Source organism: Petaurus breviceps, unplaced genomic scaffold, assembly GCF_028583685.1.
Source record: "Petaurus breviceps papuanus isolate PSGF00001 unplaced genomic scaffold, PetGlider_PUasm1.0 140, whole genome shotgun sequence".
In the NCBI taxonomy this organism is placed as follows: Eukaryota; Metazoa; Chordata; class Mammalia; order Diprotodontia; family Petauridae; genus Petaurus; species Petaurus breviceps.
This window is the reverse complement of record NW_027185698.1, coordinates 43,603,199-43,622,066: the sequence shown is the minus strand read 5'-3', so window position 1 is coordinate 43,622,066 and position 18,868 is coordinate 43,603,199. Positions and strand designations below refer to the sequence as shown.

The 18,868-nt window shown below is 35.9% G+C and overlaps 1 protein-coding gene across 1 annotated transcript in view; it reads right to left on the bottom strand.

The window, feature by feature from the left end:
• The window catches only part of LOC138148362 (HAUS augmin-like complex subunit 3), a 369,469-nt gene that overhangs the window by 299,472 nt on the left and 51,129 nt on the right, over positions 1-18,868 (bottom strand). Inside the window, exons 6-12 of the mRNA XM_069071053.1 lie at positions 18,373-18,485; positions 12,982-13,139; positions 7,434-7,496; positions 6,257-6,317; positions 4,094-4,158; positions 1,644-1,727; positions 1,196-1,291 (exon numbers count right to left, since the gene is read on the bottom strand). Coding sequence (XP_068927154.1) covers positions 1,196-1,291; positions 1,644-1,727; positions 4,094-4,158; positions 6,257-6,317; positions 7,434-7,496; positions 12,982-13,139; positions 18,373-18,485 — 640 coding nt within the window. The remainder of the gene's footprint in view (positions 1-1,195; positions 1,292-1,643; positions 1,728-4,093; positions 4,159-6,256; positions 6,318-7,433; positions 7,497-12,981; positions 13,140-18,372; positions 18,486-18,868) is intronic.

The window sequence follows — 18,868 nt, the reverse complement described above, 5'->3', positions numbered from 1 at the left end:
TGGGGGGAGGAAAGTTGGAAGCACCCACTTTTGAAAAGGGATGGGATCAAAGTAGAGAATAGAACAAGTGGGGCATGGGATGGGAATGGAGGGAAATATAGTCAGTCTTTTACAATATATCTACTATGTTATTGTTTTGCATTAGCCACACATGTACAGCCTATACTGAACTGCTTGTCTTCCCAGTAAGGGTGGGTTACAAGGGAGGAAGGGAATGAATCTGGAATTGAAAGTTTTAAAATCAAATACTCAAATATATATATATATGTGTGTGTGTATATATATATATTTATATATATATATATACTATTATTAATAGCATCTTACATGTAATTGGGAAATAAGATATACAGGCACTGAGGCATAGAGATCCACTGGAAAAGTCTAAAGTGGTATGGGGGGAAAGAGCAGATTGGAGGAGGGGATATCCTGTGGGACTGCTATTTTGGGGCGGTGGGTAGGGGAAAAAGGGGGAGAAAATTTGTAACTCAAAATCTGGCAGAAACTAATGATGTAAATCAGAAGTTAATAAAGCATTAAAAAAAAAAAGTGTTTAAGACCAGGAGTCAGGAGGACCCGAGTTTGGTTCCAGCCTCAGACACTTAACACTACCCCCCCCACACACACACACAAAAACTAGCCGTGTAACCTTGGGCAAGTTACTTAACCCCAATTGCCCTCCAAAAGGCAAAAAAAAATTTTAAAAATAAAAATAAGTGTTTGATGACCTGAATTGTTGACTGACTTCAAATGATTCCCTCCTCCCTCCTCTGAAAGTACTCAAACTTGTCAAATGTTCCTTCCAAAATGTACCCAGAAAGGAGACTAATACTGGAGACTGGGACCAACAAACAGAAAATACGAGACTATTATTTCTTTTGTTCTGGATCCTAGACTTCTGCTAATGAAGTTTGAAACCCCAGTAGTGAAGGCTATCTTGTCACATTTACAAATCAAATTGAGGCTATAAAACCCTCAACATACATACATACATATATACATATATATATATATATACACACACACATATATATACACATACACACACACACACACACACACACACACATATATATATAATACCCCACTTTTATGCAGCACATTACATTTATCCATGTTAAATTTCATTTTTTTTAGATTCAGTCTACCTGAAACAAAAAAGCCAAAAAACAAAAGAGCAATTTTCACTCCTCACCGAGGCTTCTGATGTCGATGGATGTTTCTGTAGCTCAGTTTTGGGGACAGTCTTACTTTTGCACAGCAAGTGCAGCTTTAACTTGTCAAATAATACCTGCATAAAAGTAATATTTCAGATGACAAAGATCTTTCAAAATTAAATAAACTAAACATTACTACAATAGTAACTAATTTAGACTGGTTACAAGAGGTGCAAATAATGAAAAAGGAAACTAACAAAAAGAGAATGATGGTTGAGAAATTATAAAAATAATTAAATTCTACATTTTTAAAAAAGGTTTGAAATAAATGAATTTCAATATGAAAATTAATAATGGATACAATTTTCATATCATTAACATGACAAATAGATAATGTTTAAAACATGACAAAAATCTCATCTTTAAGTAAGAAAAGTACTTCCTAAAAGATACTATTCTGTATAACGCATCAAGATACAAATTTACCTCTCGAAGTTGATTATTACTAGTAACAAGAAACTGCTCTCCAGCAGCAATATGGGCTTCTTTTTCCAATTCCTTTAGACGACACTGCAAAAATAATGTGACAAATTAATTTCACTAAAAACTTTCTCAATTTTAAAGAATTTCATAAGATGACAAGAATCTTAAACAGTATAAACAATATCCAATCAAAATTCATATTTTTTAAATCTTTAATTAAAATTTCTTACTTAATTGGGTTTCTCTCTTAAATAACAACATAGGCTAGAGAAAAACTATTTTGTTTGTTCATGTGTCCCCCTCACCTATATAAACTACAAGCTCTGCATACCTTATTAGACTGTTTGGTGAATTAAGTTGGGAATAAAAAAAAGTCACTTGGTAGCTAATATTATGGATAGTTAGTATCCCAGAATTTACCTACTCTGGGCCTTGAAAAAGAAATACACAATACAAGGAGAGATCAGTATTCAAAGCTTTTCAAGCTTACTAGAATATACCAGAGGTAGAATTCCACTGGCATAGTCATCAGTCTAGAGCTCCTCTCAATACCATTATGATATGCCTTATACACAGATAAACAGAGTCAAGACAAATTTGAGATGTTATAAAGAATTTTTACTAGCATATTACTCAAAAGACCTGAGTTTATGTCCTAGATCTTCTACTTATGGTCCATGTGACCTTAGACAAGGTACTTAACCTGGTATAAAATGAGAAGGTTGCTCCAGATGATGGCTAAAGTCCTTTTTGAACTCTGACATTACATAATTCTACAAATGTCACTTAACAAAAGAATTTCTCACTACAATAAAGTTAGAAATACCAATGAAGTTAGCAAGTACAGTGACCAACACAATTTTCAAGCATGTTTGAAAATCTGAATAATAATAATAATAGTTGGTGGTTGTTATCCTTCATTCTTGAAGAGAACCAAAGCAACATCATTATGTTGCAGTCAAGGTACACCGTGTCTGAGTGTGGCTGATCAGACCAATACAGTCTCAGAAGGCTCCACCACAGGTTGGGCACAAATACTTCATATAAACATTTAAAGGGGAGATATCTCCAAATTTGCACATCTCATGCTCCTTTTGAGCTACTGCCATTCTTCTTTGTTCATAGTACACAACACCATCTCTGATGCAGGCACATCATGCTGGGTGGTCCTTTGCCAGTGTCTCCCATGTGAAGCAATCAATTCTAAAGTTCTTCAGAGAGAGATCTTAAGAGATGTTATACTTCTTCTGACCTCCATGTGAGCACTTACCTCATCTGAGTTCTCCATAAAATGGTCTTTTAGGCAAAAATTCATTTGACATTTGAACAGTGTGGCCAGTCCATCACAGTTGTGCTCTCTGCAGCAGAGTTTGAATGTCTGGCAGTTCAGCTCAAGAAAGAACCTCAATGTTCAGTACCTTACCTTGCCAGGTGATCTTCAGAATCTTTCTAAGACAATTCAAATGGAAGCAATTCAGCTTGTTGCTGGTGTACTGTCCATACAACCTGGAACATTTCAGTCAGTTTTTGCTTGAGCAGTAGATGCCCTGCCTTGTAAGCCTGAGCTTTGCCACATGAAAGGAGATTAATGGCATTCAAAACCTCTTCTTCAGTTGGAAGTGTGGTTAGAGAGGGATTGATTTCAACCTGGGGTATATACTCAATGGCTTCACCATTGATTGATGATGGTCTGTTGAGAACACCATGGAAGTGTTCACCCCATCTCTCTAGAGTCATGTCCTTATCACTAATCAATGTAGTTCATATTTTCACCTCTCTTGCTATCCCAAGCACTTGGCATAGTGCCCAGGATATAAATGTTGATTGGTTGATTAAAGAAAGAAAGATATTATCAAGAGGAATGAGTAATGGGAATGAGGGAAGGTTTCATTTAGTAGATGATATTTGACTTGGGTTTTAAAGATAAGAAGAAATGTGATAAACAGAGGGAAGAAGAAGAAAATTAAAGGTTTGGGATTTTTTAAGGAAGACTTCAATTCCATTTCTAAGCTGATGGAAACCATTCTCAAATATACCCCACAGATCTCTTCCTTTCACTTTCTTCATCGTTTCACCGCTTCTTCCTTCCCTTTCCTTGAGGCATACAGGATATAACCTAATTCTGTACCACACTGGCCATCATTCTATCAACAACAGCAGTAGCAGGATAAGCAAGATTCTAGTCTAGTCCTTGCTATTAGGCTCAAAGCTCTTTGTTCCAAGTGAATAGAGGGAAACTCAAGCTCTTGCTTTACTGGGTTACCTGGACCTTCTAAGTGTCCAGAATGGAAGGAGATATTCAGATATTCAAATTTACCCTGAAGTGAGTGGGGATGAGAAGGGAGAAAACCATCTTATTTTAAACCTAAGGATGAGTTTGCAACTGGACAAATCCAATTTTAAATGAAAAAATGATTCTAACATAGAAAGTAACCACAAAAATCCTAACTTACTCCAAGAAGTTTTGATGTTTTCTTCATTTCTTCTTTGTTCACTTGAATTTTATGGGTTTCCATCACTGAAATTCACAGAAAAAAAATAGATATTATTATATACATTAACAAATAACTCTTGAAGTAATCAGTTTAATTCAATGTTATAGGCAGGTATGGATCTATCTATAGAGGCATATTCCACATAACACTGAATTGGCCAAAATCTCACAATAATATCTATCCAAGTCCTTCATTTGGTCAAGTATCTGAGATACAAATTGTACAGCTAGCCACAATCTGAGCTACTGTTTGTTATCTCACTATTGTTAACTCCCCTGAAAATTAAGTTGCTAATTAGATTGATCCTTAGACTGACATCATTTAGAAATTGTTGATTAACCTAACAAAATGTTTTCTTCCAACCTAGTGTCCTTAAGCAGGATGGGTGTTTCTGTATAAGCATATATCTTTACAGTCAGCATGTAGTGGTCAATAAGGAATCGGTGGTTAAAAAACCTTTCACCCCCTCCCAAAGGCATAGTTGCTTAAGCTCAGTTCCAGACTATGCTCCTCTCTCTCTATATATAGTGTGAACAAGAGTAAAGCAAATGAAGGTCAAGGAAGTAGAGAGAAAATGAAGCCTTGAAATAATTCTGTAAGAAACAAATACAGTTCCATTGTGCTCCCTAGTGGAAAAGAGGGGCATAAACAGTTGGAGAATAAGGAAAGAGAAACTAGACTTACTGGAGTTAATCATATATGTTTAAGAGACAGTTTGGGACTTGAAATGAGGAATTCTGGTTCTGACTCAAGGCATATGAAACACTGACAAAGTCACTAAACTTCCTCTGAGTCTCAGTTTCCTCATATATAAAATGAGAATAAACAATACTTATACTACTAATCTTAGGAGGTAGTTACAAAGAAAGCATTTTGTAAACTTTAAAGTGCTATTGAAATTAAACTATTCTTATTGCAAATATAGGAATATGCCCCTTTTCCTGGCCATAATACAGCAGGATAGTCATAGACCAAGTATAGGGGTGGGGAAACTGTGGCCTCAAGGCCATATGAGGTCCTCTAGGTCCTCAAGTGTGCCCCTTTGACTGAATCCAAACTTCACAGAACAAATCCTCTTAATAAAGGGATTTGTTCTATAAAACTTGAACTCAGTCAAAAGGCTGCACCCAAGGACCTAGAAGGCCACATGTGGCCTTGAGGTCACAGGTTACCCACCACTGGACCAAGATCAACATATTGAGGTGGTTTTTTTCCATTTCTGTCAGCTGTCCAAACAAATCAGAGGCTATAAAAGAGAATTATGGATCATAGAATACCAGAACGTGAAGAGATTTTTGAACACAGAATGTCAAAGTAGGAAGAAAACTTAAAGAATAGCTGCTCTCTATTATCTAACAGATAGGATAACTGAGGAACATAGGATGGCTATTTTCAGTTTCATCAGCACTTAAGATGACCTATTGCAATCATGCTTCCTAATGGAAGGGAGAGTTATAGTTAGTCATTAGAATTAGTAGATTCCATTCATTTCAGTAAGCCCTTACTATATGTCAGGTACTATGGCTAGGCACAAGGGATACAATAACAAAAAAGCCCCCAAGGAGCTCACAACATTAAGAGAAGTGCAAAATACAAAGAAATAAATACAAAAAATACACAAAGCATTTGGGGAAGGGGCAACAATTAATATTTGGGAGACTCAGAAAAGAGCTCTTATACTTGGTGGCACTGGAGCTGAAGCCCTGAAAGGATCTAGAAATTCCAAGAGGTAGAAGTGAGGAAGGAGAGCATTCCAGGCATCAGGATGAGGAATAGCAAGTAGTCTGGTTTGGCTAGAATGTAGAGTATATGAGGGGTAATAAGGTATAATTAATTATTACTGGAAAGATAGGTGAGAGCCAGATTATGACAGGTTTTAAACGTCAAACAGAGAAGCTTGTATTTTAACCTGCAGGCAACAGAGAATCACCGAAGCTTCTGAGCAAATGACCTAGTCAAATCTGTGTTTTAGGAATATCAATTTTGCCACAATGTGGAGGATGAATTTTCTTAGAAAGGAGAGAAGCTGAATATAAGATCAGTTAAGCAATAATGACAATATAAGTGAGACCTCTAGAGTCTCAGTTGTAAAACTTTTCTCTTTCAATTTTATCTTCTTACCTGCCAAAATGGGTATCAGAGGAAGTTCCAAAGAATAAAATAATTGCCACAGACCACAAACCTATATTGTAGGAAAAATTCACAAAGACATTACTTGCTTTTTTTCCTATTAATGTACTTTATAGTAAAATGCAGTAAATGTTGAGAGATACTGAGAAAGCACTACCATTATCATTATAAAGAGAAGTCACAAACTAAAGGGAATTTCACATTTTAATAACTGGAGCAAACAGTCTAAATACTACATAAGAAGTTTCAGCTAAAATGGAAATCAAATTTCAGTGGTCTTGAGTTCTCCCAAAACAAAATCTCTGTTTGTTTTAGTTCTATTTTATTTCAGTGTTTCTACTATCAGGATAAGCAAATAGACATCAGGGGAAAGTGCATCTAAGCAGAACCTTCAGGCAAGGAGGGGTCTATAGAAGGAGAGCAGTTTGTTTTTCAATCCACAGAATAAGGTCAGGCTCTTTCTAAAATTTTTCCTCAGGGGCTACAGGATTTAAATTTAGATCACTATAGCCTAAGGTTTTTGGGGGCAATTGGGTGGCACAGTGGATAGAGCTCTAAACCCAGAATCAGGAAAATCTTAGTTTGAACTCACATTTACTAGCTGTGTGACCCTGGGCAAGTCACTTAACACTGTTTGCCTCAGTTTCCTAATCTGTAAAATGAGTTGGAGAAGGAAATGGCAAACCACTTCAGTATCTTTGCCAAGAAAACTCCAAATGGGTTCATGAAGAATCAGACATAACTGAACAACAACCAAGCCCAAGGTTTTATCTATATTTTCAAAAGACAAAAGTAGGAAATGTTAATTCTTATAGTATCTGAAATGAAGCAACCTAGTAAAAAAACATTCCTTATATTTTAAGCACATAACAAAAAAATAGATTCTAATAGATTTTAGGGCACTAAGCACTACTGGGATTCTTTTCTTTTCATAGAAACAACAAAACTCACTTATCTTCTAACTTAATATCTTATTACCCCTGCTCCCTCCTTTGTAATAGGCCAGGGAAGTTACTGTATCTTTTATCTTACTATCTTATCATCCTTCACATTTAAAGATATTGCAAGTGATATGGCTACTTCTTGTGTTAAAAGGGTAGTTGAAAAAACAAGCATCTTCCTCAATTTCAACTAAATTATTTAAAGATAAAAATAATTATATTCTTGCCTTCAATTTAGAGCAAAGATCCACTGTAAGTCTGTAAAGCATCCTCAAGTCTGAACATAGGTTCTGATAAAAAAAAAATCATAATATAATATAAATAGGTAAACTTGACGGCAGTAATTATTCCAGTCTAAAAGGCTATACAAACCAAGAAGATATATTAAAGAAAACATTTTCCTCCAATCCACAAAAAAATAAAAAAATGGTACTAGCCTAAGAATTTTCTCTAGCATGTCTACATCATAGTAGCTGTCAATGAAAGCCCAGTAACAAAAAGGGGAAAGGAAAGGCTCTTGCCAGTAACTGCCCCAGAGTGCAGAGTCTACCAATGGGCATTTGCTGTAGCCACAAGGTGATTGTGGGGAAAGGGGAATAGGAGACAGTCAAAATTTTCCCAATGGTCAATCAATAATTAAACACTTACTATATGACTAAGTACTGGGGATACAAAAAGGTAAAAATAATTTTTTTAAACAGTCCCTACCCTCAAGGAGCTCACAATCTAATGGGAAAATAACAAGAAAATAAATATATACAAACAAGCTACATACAGGATAAATATAGGGAAAATAATTAAGAGAAAGAAGGCACCAGAATTTAAAAGGGTTAGAAAAGCCTTCCAGGAAATGAGACTTTAAGGAAACTAGGGAAGCCAGTAGGCAGAGATGAGGAGAGAGAGTATAACATGCATGGGGGATAGTCAGAGAAAATCCTGAGTCTTGTTCGTTGAACAACAAGGAGGCCAGTGTCACTGCATCAAAAAGTACATGACAGAGAGTAAGGTGTAAGGAGACTAGAAAGAAGGAGGGACTAGGTCATGAAGGAACTTGAACACCAAAAAGGGTATTTTGGATTGGATCCTGGAGGTGATAGGAAGCCCTTGGAGTTTATTGGGTACTTGCTTTACAATAGACTAGGCATGAGCTGATGAGGGCCTGTACCAGAATGGTAGCAGTATCAGAGAAGGAGGCATATTTGAGAGATATTGCAATAGTGAAATCAACAGGTCTTGGCAACAGATAGGAAATGAAATCCAAATCCTTTTATTAAGGGGATTTGTTCTGTGAAGTTTGGATTCAGTCAAAGGGCTACACTTGAGGACCTAGAGGGCTGCAGGTTTCCCACCCCTAAATTGGATAGTGGAGTTGGAGGGGTGGGAGTGGGATGAGAGATGAGGCATCCAAATATGTGAATGTAATTGTTATTGCACTGCGATCAGTTAAGGATGTGTTTAATATTTCTGTTTTTCTGCATCTCTTTGTGATGTTTTTATGCCTTAATATATGGTAAATTTTTATAAATGTTCGATGTGTAGATGAGAAATAGATATACTCCTGTTATCACTAGAGATCTAAAATAGCTAACATATCTAAAATTCTCTCCTAGTCCTTAATTTCTTTCTTGTTTATTGCCTTGTTAATATTTCTAGGCATAAAAGAGGTACACTGAGATCCTTCACTATTATACTATTGCTGCCTATTTCTCCCCATAACTCATTTGATTTTTGCTTTCAATATTTAGATGTTATGCCATTTTGTATCTATATGTTATGTATTGACATGAATTCATCATTTGTAATATGTATAAGCATATTGTAGTGTATTTTAATTGAATATTCTTATTGTTGCTTTGTCTGAGATTATGATTGCTAACTCTGCTTTTCTGAGCTTACTTAAAGGACAATAGATTTTGTCCTGCCTCATTTTAAGTCTGGATGAACCTTTCTCTTTCAAATACATTTATTGTAAACAACTTATTGCTTGATGCTGCTTTCTAATCCATTCTGCTACCTTCATTTTATGGATGAATTCATCACTTTCACATCCATAGCTACAATGGTTAACTGTTTTGATTCCCCCCATCCTATCCTGTGATAAGTTTCCTTCTCTTTTCCCTGTCCCTCTTCCCAAAGAGGATATTGAGAAAGGAGTGTGTACAATAATAATGATCTATATTTTATGCAATATACTACCATTTCATTACTTCTCTTCCTATTATCACAGGTTTTTACTTTTTTTTTCTTCCATTTCATCCTCTCTTCATATTCTACCCTCTGAAGATGGAGTTTTCTATTTTTTAACTAATCCCTCCCTCAAACTACCCTTCCTATTACTCTCACTTTCTTATTCAGTTTAACATATTTTTACACAAACTCTTTGTATATGTGTGTGGGGTGGGTGGATCCCAATTGGGAAAAAGTCATAAAATACAGTAATAAGTGAAAAGCCATAAAAATTTAAACTCTGTGAATGATGGAAGCCCAAACATGGCAGTCTGTCTACAATCATAACTTAGATACTGAATTATGTTTTAGACACTGAGTCATAACTTAAGATACTATGACCTATGAAAGCCAAAACAAGAATATCGTGACCAATATGTGACTGGAATATAATTGATAACACAAATTTAGGCTTGGGCATAATATTGGTTTAACTCTCAATCTCATTACTAAGCAGAAAACCAAAAACATCCACCAATCAGTAGCAATGCACTCTCTAGTTCCTCTGGCCTTCGTCTATTTTCTATAATTACCCATGGGGGATTTTTGTGTTTTTGTTTTGTTTTTTGAGTAGGGATGCACTTAATATCTGGCAGTCACCCCAGATTGACCCTGTTTTGTGAATAATGATAGATTAAACTGCTACCTATAATCAATATGGAGATACTTAGCCTCTTACTTTGGATTAAAAAAAAAAAAGCCCACGGTTGAAGAGGAGGTACCGGGCTCCCCAGCCAGGGGAATTCCAGACCTTACAGTATGCATTTGATCCTTTGTTCAAATAAAAATGAGATTCATGTGAAACACATTCCCCTACCTCTTCCTCCATGTTTGTACAGTCTTTTCTTTGGGTTACCCCAATTACATGAGATTTGTTCTACAGACTTCCTTCTTTCTTCACTGGAGTATTATCTTTTCTTTCCCTTTTCTTTTTTCTCTTATCATCAAAATATAATAAAAACTGTGTCCGTTCCCTCTATCTTATTTACTCTGACCCTTGAAGACATTAAGATTCTCTAGAGACATTTGTTTCTTCTCCCCCTGTTAAAATATAAATACTTCATCATAGTAAAATCCCTTCCAATTGCTCAGATGTAACCTTTATATGTTTCTCTTGATCCCTTCAACAAATTTCAAAGCTCTAGAGTCTTTATCAGGAATACTTGGAAGTCCTCTATTTTATTTAAGATCCATTTTTTTTTCTAGTGTAGGATTATACTCAGCTTTGCAGGGTAAATTATTCTTGGTTGTATGACTTTATCTTTTGCCTTCTGTAATGTTATATTACAAGTTCTCCTGTCCTTCATGGTTGTAGCTACTAGGTCTTGCTTGACACTAGCTGTGAATCCTTGGGATCTGAATTCTTTTTTTTTTTTTTTTGGCTAATTAGAGTACTTTTTCTTTGACTTGAAAACTCTGGATTTTGGATATGATGTTCCTAGGAGTATTTATTTTGGGGTTTCTTTTAGGAAGTGATTAATGGACTCTTTTCTCCTTTTACTTTGCCCTCTGGTTATAATAGGTCTGGGCAGTTTTCATTTATGATTTCTTGAAATGTAGTATCTAGGCTTTCTTAATGGTGGAGGTTTTCTGGTTAATAATCAATGATTCTTAGATTATCTCTCTTTAGCCTGTTTTCTAGGTCATTGCTTTTTGATAATATATATTTTACAGTTTCTGATGGCTTTTATTATTTTGACTTTGATTTAATGTTTATTGTAGTCTCACAAAATTGCTGATTTATGCTTGGTCCAACCTAATTTTTAAGGCATTTGTTAATTGAGTGATGTTTTACACTTCCTAAGCTGTTTCCTCTCCTTTCAAGTATTCCTTCTATAACTCATTTCTTTTGCAATTCTTTCTTCCAAAACTCCATTTCATTTTTACAATCACTTTTAAACTCTTGTTTCTTTTTATTTTTTTGCTTTTTAGAGGGAAACTGGGGTTAAGTGACTTGCCCAAAATCACACAGCTAGTAAGTGTGTCAAAGGCCAATTTGAACTCAGGTGCTCCTGACTCCAGGGCCAGTACTTTATTCACTGCACCACACAGCCACCCTTCTTGTTTCATTTCTTCCAGAAATTCCAATATATCTTGTGGCACATCTGTAAATCTCTTTGAAGGGCTCTGCTTTTGATGCTATTAAGTTATTCTCTTCTTTTGAGTGTTTTTCCCTTCAGTGTCTTCAGCTTCATAATATTTCTTGATTTTCAATATTTTCTTCTATTTATTCATTACTCTAGCTATCCTTTTTTTCTGAATTAGGGTTTTGAGTTGGGGTCAGGCTCTGTGAATTTCTGGAAAGATTGCTAAGACCTTTTTTGATACTGATTTGATACAGACACCTGGTGCCTGGATAATGTGTTCAGTCTACATGAGTTGGTCAGTGCTCCAGAGGTGTAGTCCTAGGCAGTCTAGACAGGAAGTATGAGCTAGGGCAATCTATATGTTGCAGTCTGATCACTTCCCTTCTGGTCTAAATCTAGTAGGTCTGAGCACTAGCTTCAAGTCAGAGGACACAGTTGCCTACTTCAGGGATCTCTTTGGTTCAATCCTTTGTACCTGATACGGTGCTTCAGCCTTTAGTCTTACCTGGATTGTCTGTAGTTAGAGTTAGAAGGAATTTATGCTCTGTGCTCTGGAGTAGGCTTTGTTGGTTAGGCACCGCCCCCAACATTCACTATTACCCATAGGTTGCTGGTTTTCTCTTTGTGTGAACTGACACAATGCACTTACTTCTGGTTTCTCTTTACTTTTTTATTTTTATCATTTCTTGCTTCCACGTTCATTTTTATCCTTTTTGGAACAGATTTGAAAGAACTTGGCTTTTCTGCTTCTACTCATTTGGTCATCTTAAGCTAAACTTCAGAGTACACATTTTCAAACACAGTCAATGTGTGACTGTTTTGCTCAATTGTACTACTTTGTTATAATGTGGGGAGGAAGTGGTTGCTTCTATTTAGCTGGAGGAGAGACTAAAGTGACAATGATATAAAAAAATCAATAAAATATCAAAACACCAACCCTTGATCCCACCCCCCCAAAAAAAGTATTAGAAGTCTTCTAGACCAATGCATTCCAGCTACTGGTCACAGGATGGCATTCATCCATGGCATGCTTGTTTGTTTTTACCAATATGTGAAGTTTTTAGTACCATGGTTCCCATATCTTAAAATTTACACACTGAAGGGGGAAAAAAGAGTCCTTTATCCCTTTCTTCTCCCTCTTCTCTTAACGATATATTTACAGAAGGGTATGCTAATGACCCCCTGTCAAATGATACAAGATTACTCAGTGATGATTTATCTTAATTTTTAATTGATATGAAGATTTTAATATAGGCCAATCCATTAGAATCTTGAGAATGACATCAAGCTGGATCTCTAACATCTCTTCCACCTCTTATGATTCTGTAATTCTATGAAGTAATTACTTAAGCCTCCTCTTGGGACTAAGGAGAAGTCTAAAAAGTGGTTTATCCCTCTTTTATAATTATCTATTTATATGCAAAGTTGTTTTTAAACCTACGACTATTTTAAAATGACTCACCACCATATTCTGTGAAGAACCTCCACTTGTGCTATTCATTTTCATTGGGACTGATTCTTCAAAATATTTCCTTACTAAATCTTCAAATGAAGGAATAGTATCACTAGGATCAAGAAGCCATGCTGCAATTCTGGGATCTAACACCACAAAATCAGCTACTAAAGTAAAAGAAGAAGAAAAAAAGTTATCAGAAAGTAAAAAAAAAGAATAGAGAAGTACAAAGAATAAGGAAGTGATCAATTTGTCTTTCAAGTTTCTAAAAGGCTATTAAATTTTGATAACATCAAAGGAGAAATGTCACATTGCTGAAATGACAGTCTCTTGTGATGAACACAATTTTGTATATTTATGTATACACACATACATATATACATATGTGTATGTATGTATACACACGTATTTGTATCTATATATGTGTGTGTACACACAGTATATGTATCAATACCTATACATATGTATATGTATATACACATGAATGTATATGTATATACTTTCCCTCTATCACCATGAAAGTAAATGATCAACATTATTAACCTAATTTTACAGGTGTAAACTAACTCTGTACTGCGACTTTTTCCCTTTTTTGAGCTATCTCAAATTTCATTACCAAGAATTGTCTTCCTCTCTTCTCTATCCAAGGACTTATTTGGTGAGTGATCTGAAGTACATTCACAAATCATAAATGAAAGAAAACAGCTTAAAATATTACAGAGGTGCTTTCATGTTAAAGGGGAACAAGCTAAAATTATATCAGTTGAGTTATGGAGTGGGATAGAGAGGAAGGAACACAGGACTCAAAGTCAGAAAACTAGGACTGAAGTCTGGTTCTGTCACTTGATAGCTGTCTACCCTTGGGTAAATCACTTCACTTCTCCAAGGTTCAGTATCCTGTTTTTAAAATGAGATTAATAATAACACTTGAACTAACTACTTCAAGGTGATGTTATGTGACAAGTGAGAGATGAACATTTAGTTGAAGCCCTGTTGCAATGGAAAGAGAGTTTGACTTAAAGTTATAAAATCTGTATTCAAGGCATGGCTTTGACACTTACTCTGTAGGAATATACGGGAGAGTGGATTGACCTCACTAAATCTGAGTTCCCTCATATGCAAAATGTGAATAATGTTAGTTGTACAACCGGTCCCATAGAGTCATGAGAAAAGCACAATAAAGTAATGTCGGTCTACAGTTGCCTTGCACGTAGAAGATGCTTAATAAATGCTTGCTGAAGAGGGCAGTATGTTGTAGTAGAAGTAACAGTAGGCTTAGACAGCAGGTTGCAGAAGATTTTTTAAGCAAGAGGTTTCCCATAGCCCCTAAAAGGCATACTGCTTAAGCCGTTATCTGTTTACTACAAAGCTCTTTCCATGCTACATAACTGTAGATATGCAACTTGGCAAACAAAAAAGATTTAACACACTGGAAACTCAAGGCCAATAAACTGCTGACATGTACAAGTTTAGCCTCTGCATTACCTATACACTAAGCTTTATTATCACTTTGATCTTATCTTTAACTGACATCTTTAAGCCATATCAGTCCTAAAGTTTACTAGTGTCCTATGGAGGCATGTATTATACCTCAAAGATAATAAATAATGTCTTAAAGATGGATCCAGAACACAGTTCCCTAATTTTTCCCTAGATTTGTTAATGACTTTACTTTAATCCCCTCTTTTTAGGACAGAATCTCCAAATAACTTTATTCATCAATATAATTTTTACCAAGAAAGTTCAAAAGAGCTATTTCATATTGAATAGCCTTCCATGGAAAAGCAGGAGAACAATGTCAAAGGCAGCCTCCTTTAATGGAAACAGCATTAGACTTGAAGTCATTGAATTTCAGTTTGGCTCTGCCACTTCTTACCTGCATGACCTTGGGCACAGCACTTTAATTCAGTTCCACTCACCAAACTTTTATTAACTGCCAGCTATATACCAGGCACTATGCTAGGCATGAGGGATAAAGACAAAATAAGTAAATAGCCCCTGTCTTTAAGGAGCCTATACTTTACTAGGGGTGTATGTATACACACACACACACACACACACACACACATATATATATATATATATATAGGAAAGTAAATAAAAATTCTGTGTGTGTATATGATTTATACACACACACTACAAAGTGGAATGAGAAGAGTAAAAAACATTAACAACTTGGGGAGATCAAGAAAGGACTTGGGTAGGATGTGGCAACTAAGCTCAGTCAACTCTGAAGGGATCTAGAAATTCTAAGAAAAAAGTAGTAAGGAGAAAGTTCATTCCAGGTACGTAAGAGAATCTGGAATTCCAATCAAGAGAGCTGATGGTACACAAGGCACAGCTCCCACATATCTACTTTAGTAAAACCCTGATGTTTGTACCAAAACAAGTAAATATCAAGAAATCCAATGAAAGCGTCTTCTTTAATGCCCCAAAAGCCAGCAAGAAGCCCAGAGGCAATATGAAAGAGGGACCCTCTGGCAAAATCAGGGCCAGCAAAGAGTAGACTCCCGAAGCCACCAGAGATGGGTCAGAGATATTGTAGTCTGCAAGGTTCTATATCTAGAGACAACAAGAGTAGAGGGCTCCTCTGAAAAAAGCCCAAGGGTAATCAGAAAGTGCCCAAGAAGGAACGTTGGAAGCCCTAGGGAGTACCAGTAACTAGTATGACACAACAGCCCTCAGAGTGGGAGAGCTAGGCACTCAGGAGCCATAAGGTCCCTACCATTTTGTCCTGAAATACCAGAGAGGGCTCTAGAGATTGAAAGCTCTGAACCACAAAGATTCAGGGACAAAGGGGAGGTTAACTCTGGAAGGTTGAAGTCAACACAGAAACACAGGGGATCCAGGGCAAGACCAAGCAGGGACAAGCAACTTACCCAAAAGCACAGCAAAGATCAAAACCTGGTACTGGCACAAAGTCCCAGTTGAGAAACAAAAACTGTAGAGATGCATAAATCAAAGAAGAAACTGATCCAGATTAAAAAAAAAATTAGACATCTAGATCTTCATAACAACTGGAAGCAGAGATCAAAGGAAAAAATAGATTTTTCAAAACAAATACCTAGGAGGAAATGCCTAGATGTTTCATGAATATCTAGAAGAAATGAAGAGATTAAAAATGGAATAAAAGCTCTATAGGAAAGAATAAGTAGAGTAAAATAGCTTAGAAGAAAAAGTAATAAACCTGCCCAAGAAATGGACTCCTTGAAAAGTAGAATAAACCAAATAGAAATCAAAGACTCCATGAGATATCAAGAAAAATTAGAACAAAATTAAAAAGTGATAAAGATAGGGTAAAAGTAAGATATCTTACATCAAAGACAACTGACCTAGAAAACAGGACAAGGAAAAAAATTAAAATCATTGGATGCCCTAAAATTCATGATGAAAAATGTCTGGACACGATATTTCAATAAATCATAAAGGAAAACTGACCAGGTCTGCCAGAACCAGAGGTCAAAGTAAAAATAGAAAGAATTCACCCATAACTTCATGAAAGAAACCATAAAAGGAAAAGTCCAAGGAATGTTGTAGCCAAACCCCAGAGCTTCCATAGCAAAGAAAAAATACTGCAAGCATCAGGAAAGAATCATCAGTTCAAATACCAAAGAACTACAATTAGCAGCACGCAAGACCTGGCAGCTTCAGTATAGAATGAAAGGAGATCTTGGAATACAATACTCAAAAAAGCAAAATATACAGGCTTATAACTACAAATCACCCTGAAAAGCTGAGTATAATCCTACAAAGAAAAAAATAAATCTTTAATGGAATAGAGGATTTTAAAGCTTTCCAGGTAAAAAGACCAGAGTTGAGTAGGAACTATGAAACAAAAACATAAGAGGACAGAGAAAACTAATAAGGTAAATCAATTTAAACAATTAGAAGGTAAGCTAAATGATGATGTGGTGCTGGTATTCTAATGGGGGTGAGGGGAAGAAATAAGTGTCCTTTTGGAACCTTAATGCCTTTCAAAGAGTATTGGGGGAATTAATAAAACCAAAGAGGGAAGGATTAGTTATAAGAGTCTGAAGAGGCTAAGATAAAGGAAAGTAATAGGAATAAAATAATGCAGAAAAGAGGAAGGCATTAGAACTTGCTATGTCTTATAATAGGGGTGCATAAAAAAAAGAGCATACGAACAGAGAGGAAAGGATGATGGAGTGCAGATCAGGTGAACTTCACTCTTATCTGAAATTGGCAAAACAAGATTAAATACATATAGTTTGGTGAAGAAATACATCAGGGAAGTAAAACAGGGAAATAAGTGGGGATTGGGGTGGGAGTTAAAAGGGAGGATAATTTCAGGAAGAGGACAATCACAAGTAAAACAAGCTTTCTGATTTTGAAACAGCAATTTAAGGAACTGCCCAGGTCATTGGTGCTTACTTCAACCCAGGGAGATAGGCTCCTGACCTTCTAGAGTTTAATCCTGTCTCCACACAGAGCCCTTCCCTTGTCTAACTCCTTTTCATGTGTTCTCTCTCCCCCATTAGTGTAGGAGTTTTCTTTAGTACTTGTATTTTTATTTCCAGTGCTTAGCATGGTGCCTGGCACACAATAAATGTTTAATAAATAATTTTTAAAAGAGATATGAAATAGAGATTCAGAGTTTCACATAGATGTGAATGCTATGTATAGAAATACTTTTTACATTTAAATTCTGAATAAATTCTACCACCCCCACCCCCAAAAGCTTGCTAAAAAAAGCATGTTGAATTTGAGATGCTTAGGGGACATCCAGGAAAAGGTAACCAGCAAGATGTTAGAGATGCACACATTTGGAGCTCAGGAGAGATGAAGGATGGTTATGTAGTCTGGGGAATTATTTGCATAAAGATAACTGAACCCATTTTACCAGTAAAGAATAGACAGAGAAGATCAGAGAGCACAGGGCAAAGCCCTGGAATACAATAATATTTAGGTGATAAGACAATGATAATGATCCAGGCTAAAGAGACTGGTTCTGCCACTTCCTAGTTGCACTACCATAGGCAAGGTGCTTTGTGTATCTGAAACTAGATGATTTCTAAGGAGCCCAGACATGAGCTATTAGCTGACTTCCCAAAGTAGATAGTTCTTCTTTATATATCATAGTATCATAGATTTAAAGCTGGAAAAGACTGTAGACCTTATTAAGTCCAACCTCTTCATTTTATAGATGAGGAAACTGAGACTTAGAGAAATCAGGTGACTTGTCCAGAAATGTCCAGCTAGGAACTACTTAAGATAGTATTTGAACCCAGGTCTTATGACTCCAAGTTTACCACATAACCTCATCTAGGGTCTTTTATACAGCAATTATACAGCAATTCTCCACTAACTGGACTGCTGCATTTACCAGAAAATTCCATTTCCTGATCATCCTGTTGAGAGTTAATATAAAGCTATACTTACCATGTTTCCAATGACCATAACTGCCACAAACTTGGAGTACTGTTTTCACAAATTCTTTAGCATTAAAGCAAACAACAGTATATTTACATTTTAGTATTTGAAACAGCACTGATCTGAAAGACAAAAATGATGTCATTAACTTCAATATTTATTCATCTGAAAAAATGTTAAAATTATATCACAAAACTTTTTTGTTTGTTGTTGTTCAGTCAGGTTCAAGTTTTTGTGACCCCATTTGGGGTTTTCTTGGCAAAGACACTAAAGTGGTTTGCCATTTCCTTTTCCAGCTCCTTTTATAGATGGCAAAACTGAGGTAAACAGGGTTAAGTGATTTGCCCAGGGTCATACAACTAGTAAGTATCTGAGGCCAGATTTGAACTCAGGTGTTCTACTTTCAGGCCCATCACTCTATCTACTGGGTGACTTAGTTGCCCTAGAGGAAAAAAATCCAGGAGCTATTAATTCTGGCTTAATTAGATTTATAATTTTTCTTAGC